We start from the raw sequence: 18,060 nt of genomic DNA on the forward strand, positions 1-18,060 counted from the left end.
TCAGCCCTTGTCTTGATGGTTTCAAAGTGTATATGGACAGTTTCAATTCCGTAAAGTGTAACACTATTTCGACGCTGTTATGGAGATGTCCAAAGTGTGATGTGACTGGCCTAGAACCGGACCAATGCAACCCACGCAGTGTATATTGTTTTGGTCGTTCTTTAGAAGCCCGGATGTGTTGCAAACACATAGACCTTGATCTAGAACTAAGACCGTTGACATCTTCCTTACCCCGGTGACGTAGATTGTGCAACTATCCATCCACGTAAGGCTTTTACAACGTGTATTCCTCGTTTCATAAAGTCTCGTTTTTGCAGGATGGCTACGATCGATCAGTTTGCAAAAGGTACGACAGATGAGTTTGCTGCGACAGTGGGGCCTGTTCAAATATTCATTGACTATAGACCCAGCGGGCGGAAGACGGAGGAAGCAAAGAACGACAGCAGCGAGAAGGACGCTGGAGGATAGAATTGACGAGAAGGTTACATTCATGACTATATAATCAAGAGCTTCTTCGTGTGACAGTTGAGAAAACTGACAGGCTATTCGCTATGCAGCAACTACGGAACGTGTTAAAGACATCAACTTTGGATTTACTTCTGGTCGTCTCTATTTTTTCCTCCAAGATTCTCCTTCAATTTATCACCTCTTGAACAAATGAGTTCTTCGAAAGGCTGGCTATTCGCTGAAATATGGAGTAATTTTTATTTTATCTCATAACGTAGCGTTGGTAATTACAGCGATCGAAGAAGGGAACGATGGAGAACGAGAGCAGGAAAAAAATGTCGAAAATGGAAACAAAATGTACAGGACACAACGCATCACGTTGACCAACAATTGGGATATTTTTTAATTAATTATTATTTAGATAACGGATTAGAAAGACGTGTACGATTTGTGTGTCTTGTGTAAAGTTTTGGGAATGCTGGGAAGTTATTGGGCGTAGTTTGGTACCCCATCATGGGCGTCGATCTGTACGTGTCGCCGAAGGTGGGAAAGAAGGTCGTAATTCTGGTCGTTAATGCTGTGACACCACTTTACACAATGATGAATCGACGTTATGTGGGAGGGGAACATGTCTCTCACTACAATGGAAATAAAAGATTGAATGAAGAAAGCAAACACTGTGACATGAATTATAAGGAAAAAAAAGTCTTTCTTGTCTTTGTGCAGTCAACAAAACCCGAAAGTTAATTAAGAGTTTCTTTTTTCACGGGGAATGATGTTACGCTGGTATGCATCCATCACGGCAATTTGTCGATGGGAAAACCCGGAATGTTACTGACGATTTTTCACCGTGTTCAAGACACTTGGATAATGTATTATTAGTTTTCTTCTTGGATATATTCGGTTTTATTCTTGTGGTTGGCGGGAGACACATTGTGGTATGAACGCGTGAAGAGTGATGTGTGTGTGAATGAATCGCGAGGAAGGAATGATGAAGAATATTTAAGTAACAAGAGGAACACAGAACGAGAGTGTGAAAACACAGAGAGGAAAACGCAGGTAATGTACACTGACCACTGATGAACGAGCGAATGATGAAATGGAACGAAAAGGGGGGCACACAGTCACGCTGATATGGATGAAAGAGATATATACGGAATCACCACGTCGGTAGCTGTAGATTCTTAGATAAAAAGGGAAAAGTAGATGAAAAAGGAGGGGGAAAAAAAAGAAGCTTTTGGTACACGACAAGGAATTGATTTACACAGGCCAAGATCCAAGTATTGGAAATAGGGCGTTGTTACAATTGACGTCCACTTGTCCAGAATTGCAGCACAAAGGCACCCATTCACACGCGAAAAAGAAAAACATTCAAATGACGTGAAAATTCATCTGGTGACATGTCTAGAGGAAAAAGAAATAAAACAAACAAATGGACGAACGACATTGATTGATGAAATTGTACAATACTGCACTCCTTCGCTTTTGCCTTTCCTCTCAGACAGTTTTCACGATACACATGTTTTGCCATTTGCTTACACGGCTTTTTCGCTTTCATTTTTTGGTCCCATCATCTATACTGAGCGGTTCACCCTTATTCGATTGAAAAAGAAGGTTTGCCGTCCAATGCGTCTTTTAACTATTAATTTCCTTATTACTCATCCGTCAGTTACAAAGAAACCGCGAACCGTGGAGCTTTCTCGTCTTTTCCACTCAAACAACGTGGCTCCAACTGGAAGACGTAAGGTACAAACATGGAGTAAAACTAGAGAACTAAACCGTGACGATCCAGTGGCAAACAAAAACAAAACAAAAACATCTGTTGTTATTCTTAAAATGTCACATTTTACGACTGTTGAACGGCAGATTCTTCTGGCCGCACGTCTGATTTCATCTTGACAAACTCGCGAGCAACTTCGTCGTTAGTGCGTTGTGACAAGATCCGTAGGATCGTCCAGCCAGTCTCGTCCATGTGGCAACGTTTGCCCAATGCCAGCCAACACGCGCAAGAACCCTGTAATTGAAGACGCATGCATAGAGTAATATCTAATTTAATGAAAAGAGCAACAAAACAAACTGACCTGTTCAACGATGTCTTTCAGCTGCATAACGGCCACACCCACTAGGCTGTCATCTCGTGCGAAGCAATAGTCCTTGACGCATATGTGAAGTTCAAAAGATTCCAGACTCTCTTCGTTGCCGATGACACTGTCCGTCCAAATTAAAGTCCAATTTAGAATTAATCTCGTTAAATCAGAAATGCAATCAACTTACAAGTGGAATGTCTCATTGTATTTTGGTGACCACGTATTTGATTTAGACTTTGTGGCAAATTTGCGCTTCTTATCAGCCAGGTGTGGACCGACCAAATTGGTTTCAACGAACGGCCGGAACATTCCAGGTTGAACTGGCCATTTCAAATCGTTGGCCGCTACAACTGTTGATGACAAATACACACGGAATCAAATTCATTCATTTAAAAAAAATGTGTGGTGTTGAGAGATTACCTTTGACGGTGACTTTGTGCTCGCCAGAACCGGGATGAGTGAACAAGTCAACTTGGACGCTCACCTCACCGACACTACCTTCTTCGACGCTTGGCAAATCTAAGAAAACGCAAATGAATTAGAATTTCCCAATTCACACGGTTTGGCCATTATCCAAAAAAACTGGATGCGATCTCTACGCTGATGGCTAATACATCGACTATGTAGCGACTAATCGAAGAAAAAATAAATACATAACTAAAACTAATAAAAAGAACTAGAATAAATACAGTAGATCGGGCCGAAGCTATTTGATTTGCTTCGTCTCGTTATCATTCATTTCATTCTTTTTCTGCCTTTGCTCATTGTCGGCGATGTCATATAATAGAAGACGTCTGTTTTTAAAAAGAAAAGGAATAAAAAAAAGGGAGGACAAAAGCGGCTACCACAAACGGCTAAGAAAAAATGTCCGTCTAGCGGAGTACTATTATTTCAGACTCTGCTTCAGCCACAAATACCACTGGGAGGAAGGATTCGCATTCGAATACCTGTCCCCGACTGCTTTGATTGGTTCTGAATGCTCTTTTTTTGGGACGGAGTTTGCTGACGCTTCTCGTTGGTCTGTTCAAACGAATCGCCGAGCATTTCGTCATCCTCCTCTTGACCTTTTCCTTCTTCCGAGCCGTCCTTGTCTTCGGATTGCTGCCTCTCCGTTTCTACGGAAATGTCGGGTTTCCTCCTCCATTCGGCTTTGGCGTTAGTAGCGGGAACTTTGGGGTTTTTTGTTTGTTAGTTTTTGGTTTGTTCACGTTTGCGTTTCATGTTATATGTCATAATGATGTTTTCGTGGAGGGAGCAAAAAATGATACCGACAACCATTTGTAATTATCTACAAGTGATACGCTAACACGAGACATGATTAAATACTACACATGTTTCGTTGGTGCCTTTTAGGAAAAGCTTGTAGCAACCACGTTTACCCAACACATAATTAACTCCAGTGTCAGGAACCTGCGGACGGGATTCATTCCCATTCCATTTACCATGGACGTCTACGTGCCACAACTTCAGACCGTTGACAATCAAAGGATGATGGGGTTACCGTTACTCGACAACCAAAATGTTAAGAAAATAAAATAAAACTTGAACCGAAATTCGATTTTTGGCTCGACGGGCCACTGAAGATTGTGCTGATTGGACTCTGCTATTGTGGATTGTATCAACGAGGAAAGTCGTAGAAAGAGAAAGCGCGTTACCTTGATTCGTTTGAGAGGTGACGAAGGTTTTGATGAGCGTATCGGTGGTCTGAGTATACAGAGACAGCGCGTAGCGAAGCGATTGGAGCTCGAGTGATTTTTCCAAGAAGGTCTTCTTAAGGCCGCTGCCACCGGCGTGGAAATATTGTTTGATGGTGTCGAGAGCCACATCGAGGACGGCGCACTGCTTCGGCGTCAAGTTCTTCTCAAACTCTTTGGATATTTCCTGTTCAACAAGAAATAACAATGTCAATTTAGCAGCGCAAATAAGATCTGACACGAGTTAAAATAGATAGCTAAGAATTCGCGACAATCTGACCATAACTCCACTGAGCGCGCTCTTGACATCCTGCTTGCCAGCCACGCTGTTCTTAAAGAGCCGCGACATGTCCTCGATTTTCGCATTGGCCGCTAAATTCTTGGCATTGTCCGTCAAATTCTTCAAGATCATCTATGAAGTAGGAAAAAGGGAACAAACGATTCAGATGTAATCGTTTTACAAAATTAGACTATTAGCCTACGCTCTTGTCGGTCATCGGCGGTAATACGATGGTCTTCTCCATGGTGTGCATGACAATCTTCCACAATTCTTTGAGCAGTCGTTTGAGCACTGCCTTTTCGCACGACTCGGCGTAAAGCGACAGCGAACCTGAAAGTCGGCAAATTGCCATCAATGTACAAATTGTACAGTCAGAAAACAATCAATCATCGTTTTTCTTTCCCCGTCACGTACCATCGAGCAAATCCATGAGAGGTTTGAGCGAATCGTCGGCTTCCGTCGTGACTGCGTTTCGCTGCGACGGCTGAGTCAGCGAGACCTGGCCGCCTCCTTTGATGTGAGACAGCAAATCGCCTACTTCTTTCACGCTGACTGTAATTTTCGGTTCGAGACTAGAGACCCGGAAATGAAAGCACGTAATCGAATTAGACACACTCATCGCTACAGGGAGAGCAAGTAGTTCAAGTGTTAACGTATCGCACCTTTTTGCAAACATGGTAGCCAATTCGTCAAGGACGTTATTGAGCGATTGCTGAAGCTCCTTCAAAATGTTGGCAGCGTCTTCTTCGAGCTTCGAACCTCCCATTTGCTCGAATAATTTCTCCAATTGCACTCGAAGCTGTTGGATGTTGTTCATCAACGTGCAGGCCTGATAGTAAACACACGAGCTAATCAGTTATGCTGATGTGATTCATAATCCAAGTTGACTTACAATACGTTCATCTTTGGTCAACTGAGGAAACTCCTTTTTGGCTGTATCGGCATAGGCCAGCAATACTTTGACTATGGTTTTGGCGAATCGTTTCATGTATCGTTTCCAGATTTCGGGATCGGGACATTCGAGTTTGGAAACCACATCAAAGCACTGGGCCAATTGCGTGAAAATGTCCACCACTGAAGTCGAGAAGAGAGTATGTTCGCTGCTTCGCTGGAACTGTTTGTTTTGAAAGCAAAACATGCGGAATGGTAATCGAGATTCAATGATAAAAGAATAGACTCGTTCAGTTACCCCATCTTGTTTGTCACGCTTGAAGGCACCGTGAAGGTACTCGAGGGAAACGTCGTCGTTCTCGTTCAGCCATTGCATGACGAACGGCTCAAACCATCTGCGTCACAGCAAAACAGTTTTAGAGTTAACAATCGGAATAATAAAAAGGAATTGTGTTCTATTTTGACATCGACAGTTGCTGTACGCTAAGTATTGACTTACGCAGGGTATTCGGGGACGGCTCCTTTGTACTGCGGCAAGTCTTTCACGTAGTGATTGTAGAGCCACTTGACTTTGAAATGGAGGTTCATATAAGCGGAAGACTTGCAGAGTCGTTGCTGTTCGTGCTCTTCTAGAGCATACTTCATGTCGACGGCGAATTGAGTCCACATGATGTACGCCGAAAGCTATTAGTCGAAAACACAAAATCAAATCAAAAGGTCATTTGCCCAGTTTTTCTAGAACATCTTCAGTCATACTTGGCCGATGTTGAGCTCCTGTGGAAACTGATTCAAAACTGGGGCGTAGCTGTTCTTGTCTTCTTCAATCACCGAGACTATAAGGGCAATTAATTTGTGCCAAAAATCCACACTGTCCAATCTGGGACCGTGATCTTCAGGATCTCTCTTTGCCTCTCCCGGCTCCGCCTAAAAAAAAAAACAAGAATTTTATGATTAGTGTTAGGGGAAAAGTTTACTTTATCCTCCGAACGAGTCAAATCCCAAGTTTTCCACGAATCGGTTGGTTTATTTGCATATTGCCAAACATTCAATTCTTAAAAAGCGTTCGAGTTCCTCTGACCTGGTATTCTCGAGCGTAGAGTTCATAGCAATTCTCGAACAAAAACTGATAGGTAGACTTCAGGCAGGCTGTGGCACAATCTTTGACGACCGTGCTGGCTCTAGGTGGCGAGCTGAGCTCTTGCACCTAAAACGGGGGACGAAGCAGCCCAGATGACATCCCGCATAAGAGACGGAAACAAAACAGCGTACATACAAGTTAGTCAAATTGAACGCCTCAGAAGTTTCACAAAATATTCATAAGACCAGACGATTGAATCCGGACGATTGAATAATGTATGAGCAAACGTAGGGTCCAAGTTAAGGCGGGGGGATGGGAATAGTGATCACAAGACTCTTTTTGTCGAGAATCACGCCAGCGACTAGCAAAAGGAAAGGCTATCGATCGGACAGTAGTGACTTTCTTTTTTATGATTAAAAGAAAAACGAAAAAGACGCGCAATACAATCACAAATAAACTACAGCCAAAGAAATTGAACCAGCTCTCGCTTGATTTCAACTGGATTGCAACCCCGATTTCATCAAGTCGAGTTACATTTTATGTTGAGGTACACAAACCAACAAAGTAAAAAGAGGAGCGAACGTGCTCCTTTCCATGTACCTTCATTCGGAAGAACGTGATTGAAGTAAGCAAATCGACGGTAGACTTGAGATCCATCAGCTTCTCCTGGGATGAAGCTGGAAAATTGTTCCGATACATGGACAGATCGATCCGCAGCGAATTGTGCAATTGGTCCAACAGCTTCACAAACTTCTCCTTCTACAAAAGTTCAAACGCGACGGTTAATCACAAGTTTACTACACCCTGAGTATATATTCTGCAAATAAAATGTCAGCCATTACTGGCGTTGACATGTAAAAGCAGCCAAATTGGATCAATACCAAACGCCACCACCCACTCGTCTACATCAGATTCCCTGTACGTCGGTTTATCGACTATCCCAATCACGCCGTAACAGTTTGTTTATTATTTAAGTCAAAGTCAATGCCTCCAAGCCTAACGTCTGCTATCAATAGCTGCTGCCATCGTCGTAGTTCTACACCATTACCCCCGAGATCCTCGACGGAACATTTGCTATGGAAACGACAAAATAAACAGTCAACATCTATGATGTAGAATATCTGCTATCAGGCGTTTGGATTGAATGGAAAACATCGACGTGAATCGCTTCATAATTAAAGACAGCTCGACGGGCTTCACTCGGAAGCGATTCAGAGTTTCAAAACCCTCCAACAAACGGTAAGTAGCTACGATAGACACACATCCTGTTTGCACAGCTTCACCCGTATAGGCTAGGTTGGAGAAATGATATGGAACATACTCCAAAGTTTGAAGCAGCGAATCGATCGGAAGCCGAGACGGCCGTCGAGGCAGTCGTGTGAGCGTAAAACGCGTTGATGTTGGCCAACAGGGTGCTCATGACGGCCGGAACACCCGGACAGAGGTACTTGGTAGACAGGCAGTGGAAATTCGTCATGGCCTGGTAAATTGGCTCGATACCGTAACGCATTGCGAACTCTTCGACTAGTTCCTGCGACGGTTCGTCAAAGTAAATCTTCCAGCTGTCGTCGCCTTTAGCAGCCGGAAGTTTGACTCCGCCATTGTGCACCTGTTCCGACAGGTAGTGGAAAAGGTTCTCGTGCAGGCAAGTATATTGGACATGGTAGGGAGCCACCTGGAACAATTAAAATAGTAACCGATTCAATGTGAACATAGATCATTCTATATACCTTTTCTTCTCCCTTGATTTCGACGCTGATGTGAAGTCGGATAGCACCTGATACGGCTGACTTGTCCGTCCGCTTTTCCAAGTTATACCAGACGTCCATCTCGCCGGAAAGTGTTCGTACCTAACACATTCGGTACGGGGGTAAAACAGTTGAAACACTTCTTCCGTCTTAGCAAAACGTATAGACCTACCTCGATGATGGTCTGCCCAAGGAAATCATCCGACTCACGAGTGAATTTCTGGCGCATTTTAGACTTGAAATCGTTGTCCTCGTCCCAGACTCGAACTTTGATTCGATCGGACGAATTGTGACATTCACTACATCAACCGATAGTTACGTTAATTGAAACTTTCAGGGAAAACGAAGGTAATCAATTTAAATTTACAAATAGAATCGCTCGTTCCAGATGGGATTTAGCTCTTGGGGCATTGTGCGCGTCCTCTTCTTGACTTTGCCTACCTGGACGGTGACGTATGGATCAGACGTGCCACTCTTGTCTTTGGCGATCAAACCCTGGGCGCAAATCACTAAATTCCCAGTCGGACGTGGGAGAGAATGCAAGAGAGTTAACATCAAATAGAAATCTCTTCCGTCTTTTGCCGTATGGGATTGTACGATTGTGAAGGCATTGTGCATGAAAAATATACGACTATTTGGTATGTAACAAATAAGGAAACTAATAAGCCATTTCCGTGCAGCCAAAAAATGCCAAGCACGAAGAGGAGTGAAGCATGATAAGCTGGAACAAAAAGGAACAACATCAATTCATGCTGGATAGAAACAACAAGCCCAAGAATAGAGAAAACGGACGAAAAAGAAGAAGAATGGTGAAACCAACATGAAACAAATAAACTAACCAACAATAAAAACAAAACTGACATGGAAAAGACATACAAGCTTTTCTGTTCAGCGAACGTCGTTGCCAAATGACTCTTTCATGTTGCATTTTTTTTTTTTTTAGACAAACCCCGATTATCAGTATTCAATGCATCCTATTTGCACCAAAGCTATCCTGTTATCGGGCTAGACTTCAGCAGAGAATATAAATTGCGGAAAAGAGATTGGCAAAACAGAGGACATGGTCTCTTGTTTATTCGGGTCGGTATCATCAGCCCACAAATCCCCAGATCTGAGCCTGTTAGCTGTCTTCTTTTATGGGTAGAAAAAAAAATCTAAAAAAAAATACTTTGACTCTAATCCTAGTTTATTATTATTATTGCTATCATCATCTAAGTCTAATGCAGGTAATAGAGACGACAAGTGCGGGCGAAACGATGAAAGTCACGCTGACATTCACAGGAGATTTTAGGGGCGGTAATAGCAGGGGTCGCCCAGCCATGCTCAAGTTTATGCTGCCTTACGAAAATGGGTCAAAAGTTGAGAATATCAAGACGTCGAGAAAAGGAAGCTAGTAAAAAGGAGAGAGAAAAGAGAGAAACAGAAAGGACAAAGAAAAAGCTATACAGAGAGAGGCGGTCTTTGACTAGAGCTCGCAATGCTCGCACGATATCGATCCGGGAAGCAACCCCGGGAATTGTGAAATAAAATGGAATAAAAGCAGCAGAGGGAAAAGAAAAAAAATGGAAAAAGAGAGACTGTATGGCTACAGGTCACGATCGTCAACTTTGATGCAAAACAATGTCATTGGTAAGTTTACGCGATGGCAGGGGAATAAGAGAGGCAGTGTTGAAGCTTTCAGCCAGCAAACTGAAGCCATGAAAAATACACCACAGCCGCGCCGCTATTGTGTGTGGCATTATCAAATCGAGTAGAGAGAGAGAGAGCTGGGACACAATTGGGCGCCCCGTTTCGCATGTCAACGAAGCCATTTTTCATCGTTCCATTTCTATTGGGAAACAGGTGATGAGCGTAGCATAGATTTTCGTGATTTTTCATTACTTATTGCACGAGCGGGCGTACAGCTTTTCAGCCCCACAACTTTCCAAAGTTTCAAACAAACAATGACTTTGTTGCCCACGTCTCCCCGCGTCATCATCAAAAAGTCTCTTTTTTGTCGGCAAACGGCGGTTGTTAAGAAAAGAAGAAGAAAAATGTGTGTGTAAACAATACGCTACCACCCCACAAAACCCTCAACTAGAATAAAGTTTTAGTACGGTACGGTTCTAGATAATTTCATGCACGATCTTTCAAAGAACAACTGTTCCAAATGGCAATTAAGCTACTTTAGATGCTAAAATACTATAGAATCGGGTACGGGAAAAAGAAAAAGTTCCGTTTCCTCGTTTCCTACCAAAGGAAACGCGATCATTAAATTTCGGTGCTAGATTGCTGAATATTCTACATAAAAAATAATAAATAAAAGTATATCGTAATAAAATTCAATCAAGCATCCTGAGTCGCATAACATCAAAATAATACTCTTTAATTCAAATCTATCAAACAACGAAATTGGAGGCTGCAGAGCGGGAAATGTAATTTTTTTAAAATGGCGTAGCAGATCAAAGGGGGAGAATTTAGGGAAATAAAAATAGGTTTTCAAAAAAAAAAAAAGGAAACCAGCGCGCAGGATTGTTGAACGCCACTTAAAATAGTTTTACATGACAAGTAAAGAAAGGGTTTTTTTATTGTTTTCGTTTTTTAACGGATGTGGAATACTTGATTAGTTTTATTGGAATTGAATGCTTATTTTGGAGTTGGTTCATGTACCTGTGACGGCAATTTTGGCAGACCAGTTGGCCGTGCCTTCCAGCACGGCCGATTCCGCCTGTTCTATGGAGTCTATGTGAGTGTCGGGATCCACATTAAATATCACGCTGTTGATAATATGGCATTCAGAATAAAACGGGAGTTTGCCCGAACGTTGAAGAAGCGCGGGACGTTGCGATGAAAAGAGAACAAAAGACACAGACAGAGAAATAAAGATAGAAAGATGAAGAATTAAATGGTAGAATTCAATTTTCCTGGCCCCCCGCCTTTTTCGTTTCACGTAACAAACTGCACTGCAGAGTGTGCATTCAAGATCTACAATCATAGGCGAATTCAATAGCGTGTGCTCTTCGTCGCATCGGAAGGAACTCCCATCTGCAATGGACCTTCCTGCCTACCGCCCATAACTTACAATTCGATCGTTAAACTTTCGAAGCTATCTCAACGCGCACGCAAATTCTGCCGGAATACAGCGCATTCGAACCGTCGAAATAAAACATACCCGACACCTTCCCTTCACCATAATTTAAAAACGAAACGCAGAAGAAAAAGTAAGAAAAAGAAAGTCATAAAAGACAATCAAGAGTGACACCGAGAACAGCACATGATATCAAGACACCACCAATCCGTAGAACAGATAAGAGATGTGACATGGAAGATATATATAACAAAATAAAAGACGCTGGTATGGAAACATACGTGTAGCCGAAAAGAAAAAAAAAAAAGACCATGAAACACAAAAAGAATAGAAACACGTCGGGTGCCTGAGTGACACCAAGATTCTTCATTCCGGATGAGAGGAAGACAAAGGAAAAAGCTGCACATAATAATATCTCTTTGCAACCCACCAAAAGCCAATATGCCCATCAGGTAATATGAACATCTGGTGCAGATGAACGCGCATCCTCACGAAACACGACTTGGGTTTTTACGTATTAGACGTAGAGAGTGTTTATTTCTCGCACGTCCTTCGCACGGCGACGTTGTCGGAGACTATAACGGAACCACTGTTTGTCGACGCATTAAAAGAATTCATCACTGTCCTCCAAAATAAAATCACAAGGAATACAATAAAAAAACTTTTTTTTCTTTTTCTTTCTTAATGTTTCTGGCAGAAGCGTCTGACAACTTCTGATTGGCTTTTTCTTGGTTTGTTAGAGTGGAAAGTTTGAATGGTAACAATCCCGAGATGGGATACATAAACTACTTGCGAGTTTCATAGCGCTTTACAAGTTTCGAATGGGCGTGCGCGTCTGCCGTACGCAAACACGCACGTCCAACGAGCTCCCTCGTATTCAAAAACAGAGTTAATGAGAAAAATAAAGAAATAAGATTAAATGGTTCCGCTATATACCTCGTTTCGTCGCCGAATGCTGGAAATGTTTCGATCACCAACGACAGAGAGCGAAAATAAAAAACAAAAAAAAGGCTGGTCGATTCAGTTCATTTGTTTGTTCTTTTACTTTTATTTTAGAAGAATGGTCAACTACTGTTCTGCGGAAGTGTGCCAAACATTTGCCGGAATCTAGTTAGGCACAACGGGCATAACAAAACTTTGTACGGGCGTTTCTTGGAACGTTTCCAGCACTCTTTTTTTTACGTGATCCCTTTATGTCGTGTCAGTGTGGTTTGCGTTTTCGCCTTTCTTTCTTAACGACGGGAATGTCTTAAGATTGTTTCTCTTTTACTGATTTTGAGATGGAAATAAAGGTGATACAGTTGCGATTCAAATTAAAAGCGAAAAAAAGATAAACTTTTTTTCTTTTTTGAACGTACGACGAACAGCTGTTGAAATGAGAGAGACGGACCTGTTATAGCTATTTTAGCCGACCATTTGCTCGTCCCGTCCAGAACGGATTGCTTGACGGCTTTCATGTGACCGTTATGACTGCGTTCCTCAACTCCAAAGACGGCCCTACATGCGTTCGTCGAGGTTTGAAATTAAAAATCACGTTTTACACACTTCATCCATCTGCCCCCGGGGGTTGTTCACGCGTGACACGAGTTGCAGCCCGTGCGTTTGCACGCTGTTGTTACACGTATTCGTCTCACCCTTTTTGTTACGTGATTACGTGATACCAACTTGAAAATTGCATCCAGCAAAAATGTTAATTTCAAAGTCGATGCAATTGTTAAAGTCGAGATGTGACCAAATTGACTAGATACCACGTGGAAAATGATGAGAGGATATTGGTTTACCGTATGAGTTCGAAGATTTCGGGTTTGTTACGTTCGCGCTGCTTCATTCGTTCCTTCATTGCCGTGATGATAATCTGCGTTTTGTCCTCGGCGCCGTGCTTGGAGCTTTTCTCAGCAGCCCCTTTGCGAAAAATACAAAAAAATTTCAATGCAAGTTTCTTAAAGAATAGAAAATCAATACGCAGAAGAATTCATGTCATCTGCTCTACGCCGAATATGCGATGACTGGCGCCGAGCCCAATAAGATTGAAGAGAATAGAACAAATAAAGAGGCGTAAAAATAGATTAAAAAAAAAAGAAAAGAAATAAAAGGAATTGGAAGAAGAAAAGGATCTTCAAACTAGCGGAAACGATCGTTTAATCTAAATGGGTATTCAAATGAACGTTTCAACCTAAATGACATATGGTCCATAAAGCATCCATCTAAAAGACAGCGCATTAAAAGCATCGAAGAGTTTAAGCCTACGTGTTGTTTTAGGCAAATGCGTCTATAATGGTTCCCTATTTTAAAGAAAATCTAGCGCCAGAGAAAATGGCGCCCTCTAACCTATGTTCATGAAATTTTCCAATAAGGAAGCTTCGCCATCAGGATAAACCATTCCTAAGAGTCAATGGCGAATGTGTATGACATTATTGTTGTGACTCGACACGTCTAAAATTCTCTTTTATCGATTACACAACCGGCCACACTCTGCTCACATTTTACTGCTCGAGTTACTCACTTTGTAGGCAGTCGGCGTTGAGCAAATCCTTGCACTTCTCGTGACATTTGACGCCGCATTCAGTACACCGGACACCCTGACGGGCAATGCCCCATAGAAGACCCTCGCATTCATAACAATAGGTCGGGGAGGATGCCGTCCACGGTTGGAAATTGTGCGGAGTGGTGCTCGAAATAGGATAAATCAAACCCTGCAATGTTTTCTTGTACACGTGCATTTTCTACAGACAAGAAAAGCAAAAAAAATAAAAAATTTAGTCGATAGTTATTGACGTCTGTCAGCCAAAGGTTTTTTTTAATGCATTTCTTTACCAGTTCTTCATCGTTGAGTGTGGCTCGTGGCAGAACTGACGTCAGGCCGGCATTGCGTTTCGTCGCCGCCATCGTCTGCAATTGAGGAAACCATCATGATCATTAGTGCGTGTTCTGGAGAGGTTCGTGTTTCGTTGCCTCCAATTGAGGTAATGTCGTGCACTTTCGTTTAGGATCAATTGATATTGATTAAGTGGGTGGCATATATACTGTACCTTGAGAACCTGGATGAGCCCAGTGGGGAACGCGTGAATCAAACAACAATACATAGGTTAATAATCAAGAAATATCGACTTAAACGTAAAGGCCATCGAACAAATGCCAAAACATGTTGAAGGCCTTTTTTTTAATCAAATCCAACTATGAAAATATTGCAAGTTGTCTCGACATCCCACATTCATGTTGATTATATTTAGCACTTCAAAATAGTCAGCTTACCGTTAAATAAATTTTTAAAAAGGCGCAAAGGTTTTAACGAGACGAACACAGCCATTTTGATATTGAAACCTTTTGTTACGGCAGCATCACTTGCGGAAGTTTGCCTAATGGAAAACATGAAACAAGGCAGCCCACACTGTTTCGGCGCTTCTTGTTTACTTTCAAATCCCAAAACAATTTCGCTTTGCTTGACGGGTTTCTCATTTCTTTGACGCGCTTTTGTGGCCGAATTGAAAATTTATGCATGTTGTAAGCCTACAATTGTTTTCCTTATTCCTGTGGCTTGTCTGGGCGTACCTTACATTTTATACCCCGCAAAACTACGTCTAAGTGCTCGCCCTTGTCTTCTGTCGCCATTTAAGTGCCTTTTGGGGCGCCATATAGCTGCCATTGTGAAATGCCCCATGAAAAACAAAAAAGGATCTGCGAAAGGTTACGGAAGAAGAGGAGCTAGGTGTCGTTGAAGGCACCAATCAAGTGTGAAAAGAGTCTATTCAGCAAGTGAGCTACTTTTCGATGACGTTTTCCCTTCATCCCACTGCCAACTATAACGACTGACTATATAGCAAAAACAAATAAAATCCCAAACATGTGGAAGAACATTGTCGTCATGGATACCATCACAATATTTCCCGTGTAAAAGCCAAACAAAACAACGCTATCGATTGCCTTTACGAATTAGATCAAAAAGATTTCAGACGTACCAGCTCAGAGACGAGAGGGATCGATTTCCTCCTGGGTCGTATGTCTGGCATACTGTCGATGTTGCTGTAGAACGGATTATCACCTGGCAGCCTGTTTGTTGAGGTTTATTTTCAAAAATAAACCAAGAGACAATAACAAATGATTAGAGAAATTGTCCACAATCTTTCAAGAATAGAATATATTTACCCATTGGTGCGACTGCCACGTCCTCCAGCTCCACCGGATCCATTCTGCATCAAGAAAATAATAAGACAATTAATAACATCTCTTAATTAATTCACCATGGAAACGGTAAAAATTAATTCTTTTCCAACATACGCAGTGCTCTCGACTTGATCACTAGCGCGAATGTATGCAAATGTAAACTTAGACACAATTTGTCATCAGGTATCCTGGGGACTGAACGACGAAAGCGGACAGACCGCTGGATAGAATAACTGTCATCCGACACACAACGTCGCATGTGGGTGGTATGCAGTTGTGCGTACACGCTGACGACTACTAATGAGATGACGAAAGACGGAAAGAGCTACAGGGTAAGTGTTAAGAGCTGGGCAGCACGGGAAAAGCGGCTGCAAGGATACAACATTTTTTTTATTATGTCGCATCCTGGAAATACAGATCTCGTCGCTTTTGATATTTCTCCCGCGTGAGGAGATAAATCTGAGAATAGTTTGAATCAGCAGATATAAAGCAGCACAATCCTCTTGTGTTGGTAAAATGCCCCGGAATGCTTTACAATTCACAAAACTCAGTTGATCAGCTGAGTAGCTACGAAATGCCCGTCCTTTTGTGTTACATCCCAGATTATAACCGCGTACGTTTAACGACGAGCCCCCTCCCTATTGTCAACACCCGACAAACATCACGGTATTAGCAGAGTCGGGCGGTTTGCACAACTATGCATCAGTCTCCACAGCTCGGTAAAATCAGAGAAAACAAAGCAAACATGCATAATCAGCTCTGTCAGCATTTCCAACACTAAAACAACTTTTTTTTTATTTTTATGCCAGACGATAAAATGGCTATTGTCAGCGCCTATATTTTAAAGACTGCAATGCACTGAATTGTCAGCGCCTATATTTTTTTTTGCATAAAAATAAACAAAAGAAATGTTACTGTCTTCTCGTAAATAGGCCTCAAAATGTAGTCTACGCTAAAGGCCAAACAACAATAAATCGAAATCGATCGTTGCCGGAATTGTTTATCGATGTTTCCATAGGGGAAACGCAGATTCACGTCCCTATGCGCAATAAACTTCAGTTTTCCGGCGTGCACGTCATTGCAGACGTTACGTCAATACTTTCTATTTCTGTTGCATCCCCGCCCCACGCTCCTATTTTAAACATGTCAACCATCACAATCAGGATGTCTAATTCGAAATTCTTAATGAGAATAGCAGAGCAGCAGTCATTCCTGAACGTAACCCTACTTGACTTTTTGCTCACCCTTGAGATCTCTTATGCTTAACCCGCTTCAGTATTAACGCCGAACCGTGCTTGCCCTCCCCAGTTGCATCCCCGTGTACGAGGAACTCGTTTACACAGACAAAAAGGGTAGCACAAAGGTATCCTAGGAAATTAGCCATAGGTCTGAGATGTAGGGGTAGTCTAATGATAACAAAAGTTGATTAAGTTGCCGGGACCTGCTGCCATTGTTGAACGAAACAATAACTGCTACGATTAGTGAACTATCGTACAAATGTAATGCTAATTGCTACTTGAACGATCTACTCTTTGATTCGTGCTAATAGCGTGACTCTTCTCGTGCGCGAAACAGCCGAAATTCGCATCAAAATTATTAAGTACAGGGTTGGGTTTAAACTTAATGTCATGAATATTCAAAGTCATTGCTATCACCGGGGCACGGGGATTATCATACGCTGTGAAGCTTGAAATTCGGGAGCTGCCCCGAAACTTCCTTAAACTTGTTAAGTACTTTTAGCTACGAAAGTTAAAACAGTTTCAAGTCAAAGTGATATTACTAAAAGGTTATTTCACTTTGCCGCCAATCTACAGCGATACTTTGCAGAAAGAGAATGAAGATAGATGGGAAAGGAAACACCCTGCGGTTCGGCGGTCAAATATTGAAACACAGGCAGCGTCTCGGTCAACCGAAATGGGGGGGAAAAAAGTACTAAGAGGGATATTGGATCCTCATCACACAAAAATGAGGGGAAAAAAATGAAAACAAGAAGATGACGTCAAAATGCTGATATCACCTGGGCGTGCGCGACACACACATATATATATATATGTATAGATCTTTCCTTAAGACTCTTATCGATCGTGGCAATGCAAGTTTGAGGCTGCTGGGCAGCAGGCAATGCGACGAGGACAATCTAAAAGTTCACCATCGCTAAATATTTTTTGATTGAAAAGTTTCAAGAGTGCACATAATAAAACGATATGACGGGGACCTATTCAAAGATGTCGGATTCTCGTTTACTTGAACGACGATCTCGTTGGCTGACAGCCGGATCGCTCACAAAACGCTTTTTCCCTCTAAATATAAAAAAAAACGCTTGTGTCAAAAGTGGTTTAAGCATAACGTGTCTCAACAACCGATGTAGCTGTTTTCTACATGTTTACAAGAAGAAGAAAAAAAGAAAATGACAAGAAAAAGGTTTTTCGAGTTTGCCAATGATCCATCAAGGACAGTTGGAGTCTTTCCCATGCTTCATCCTGACGGCTCGTGCACGCTTGGCCTTTATTTTTAAATCTTCATTTCTCCAGGGTAGACGTCGATGGGAGAAGGCAATTACCCGACTTCCAATTGCGTGCTATGTTTGTACATTATAGTATTTTTTTG

The 18,060-nt window shown here is 42.1% G+C and overlaps 1 protein-coding gene across 5 annotated transcripts in view; it reads right to left on the reverse strand.

Moving 5' to 3' along the window:
• Positions 1-681: 681 nt before the first annotated feature.
• Positions 682-18,060, reverse strand: part of LOC116928319 (protein unc-13 homolog B) — a 58,810-nt gene continuing 41,431 nt past the window's right edge. Inside the window, exons 12-38 of one of the 5 annotated variants that reach the window (XM_045178240.1) lie at positions 15,436-15,479; positions 15,249-15,339; positions 14,322-14,330; positions 14,107-14,181; positions 13,796-14,015; positions 13,074-13,194; positions 10,875-10,981; positions 8,593-8,734; positions 8,398-8,524; positions 8,208-8,327; positions 7,799-8,152; positions 7,078-7,236; positions 6,478-6,603; positions 6,156-6,323; positions 5,899-6,083; positions 5,698-5,794; positions 5,401-5,622; positions 5,171-5,337; positions 4,923-5,080; positions 4,711-4,838; positions 4,509-4,640; positions 4,190-4,415; positions 3,482-3,703; positions 2,955-3,053; positions 2,722-2,884; positions 2,529-2,655; positions 682-2,461 (exon numbers count right to left, since the gene is read on the reverse strand). In XM_045178240.1, the coding sequence (XP_045034175.1) occupies positions 2,294-2,461; positions 2,529-2,655; positions 2,722-2,884; positions 2,955-3,053; positions 3,482-3,703; positions 4,190-4,415; positions 4,509-4,640; positions 4,711-4,838; positions 4,923-5,080; positions 5,171-5,337; positions 5,401-5,622; positions 5,698-5,794; positions 5,899-6,083; positions 6,156-6,323; positions 6,478-6,603; positions 7,078-7,236; positions 7,799-8,152; positions 8,208-8,327; positions 8,398-8,524; positions 8,593-8,734; positions 10,875-10,981; positions 13,074-13,194; positions 13,796-14,015; positions 14,107-14,181; positions 14,322-14,330; positions 15,249-15,339; positions 15,436-15,479 (3,957 nt within the window). In that variant the 3' untranslated portion in view covers positions 682-2,293. Of the gene's footprint in view, positions 2,462-2,528; positions 2,656-2,721; positions 2,885-2,954; positions 3,054-3,481; positions 3,704-4,189; positions 4,416-4,508; positions 4,641-4,710; positions 4,839-4,922; positions 5,081-5,170; positions 5,338-5,400; positions 5,623-5,697; positions 5,795-5,898; positions 6,084-6,155; positions 6,324-6,477; positions 6,604-7,077; positions 7,237-7,798; positions 8,153-8,207; positions 8,328-8,397; positions 8,525-8,592; positions 8,735-10,874; positions 10,982-12,682; positions 12,790-13,073; positions 13,195-13,795; positions 14,016-14,106; positions 14,182-14,321; positions 14,331-15,248; positions 15,340-15,435; positions 15,480-18,060 lie in introns of all 5 variants that reach the window. The other 4 variants (XM_045178239.1, XM_045178241.1, XM_045178243.1 and 1 more) reach the window with 4 other exon arrangements.

Source organism: Daphnia magna, linkage group LG8 (genome assembly GCF_020631705.1).
Source record: "Daphnia magna isolate NIES linkage group LG8, ASM2063170v1.1, whole genome shotgun sequence".
In the NCBI taxonomy this organism is placed as follows: domain Eukaryota; kingdom Metazoa; phylum Arthropoda; class Branchiopoda; order Diplostraca; family Daphniidae; genus Daphnia; species Daphnia magna.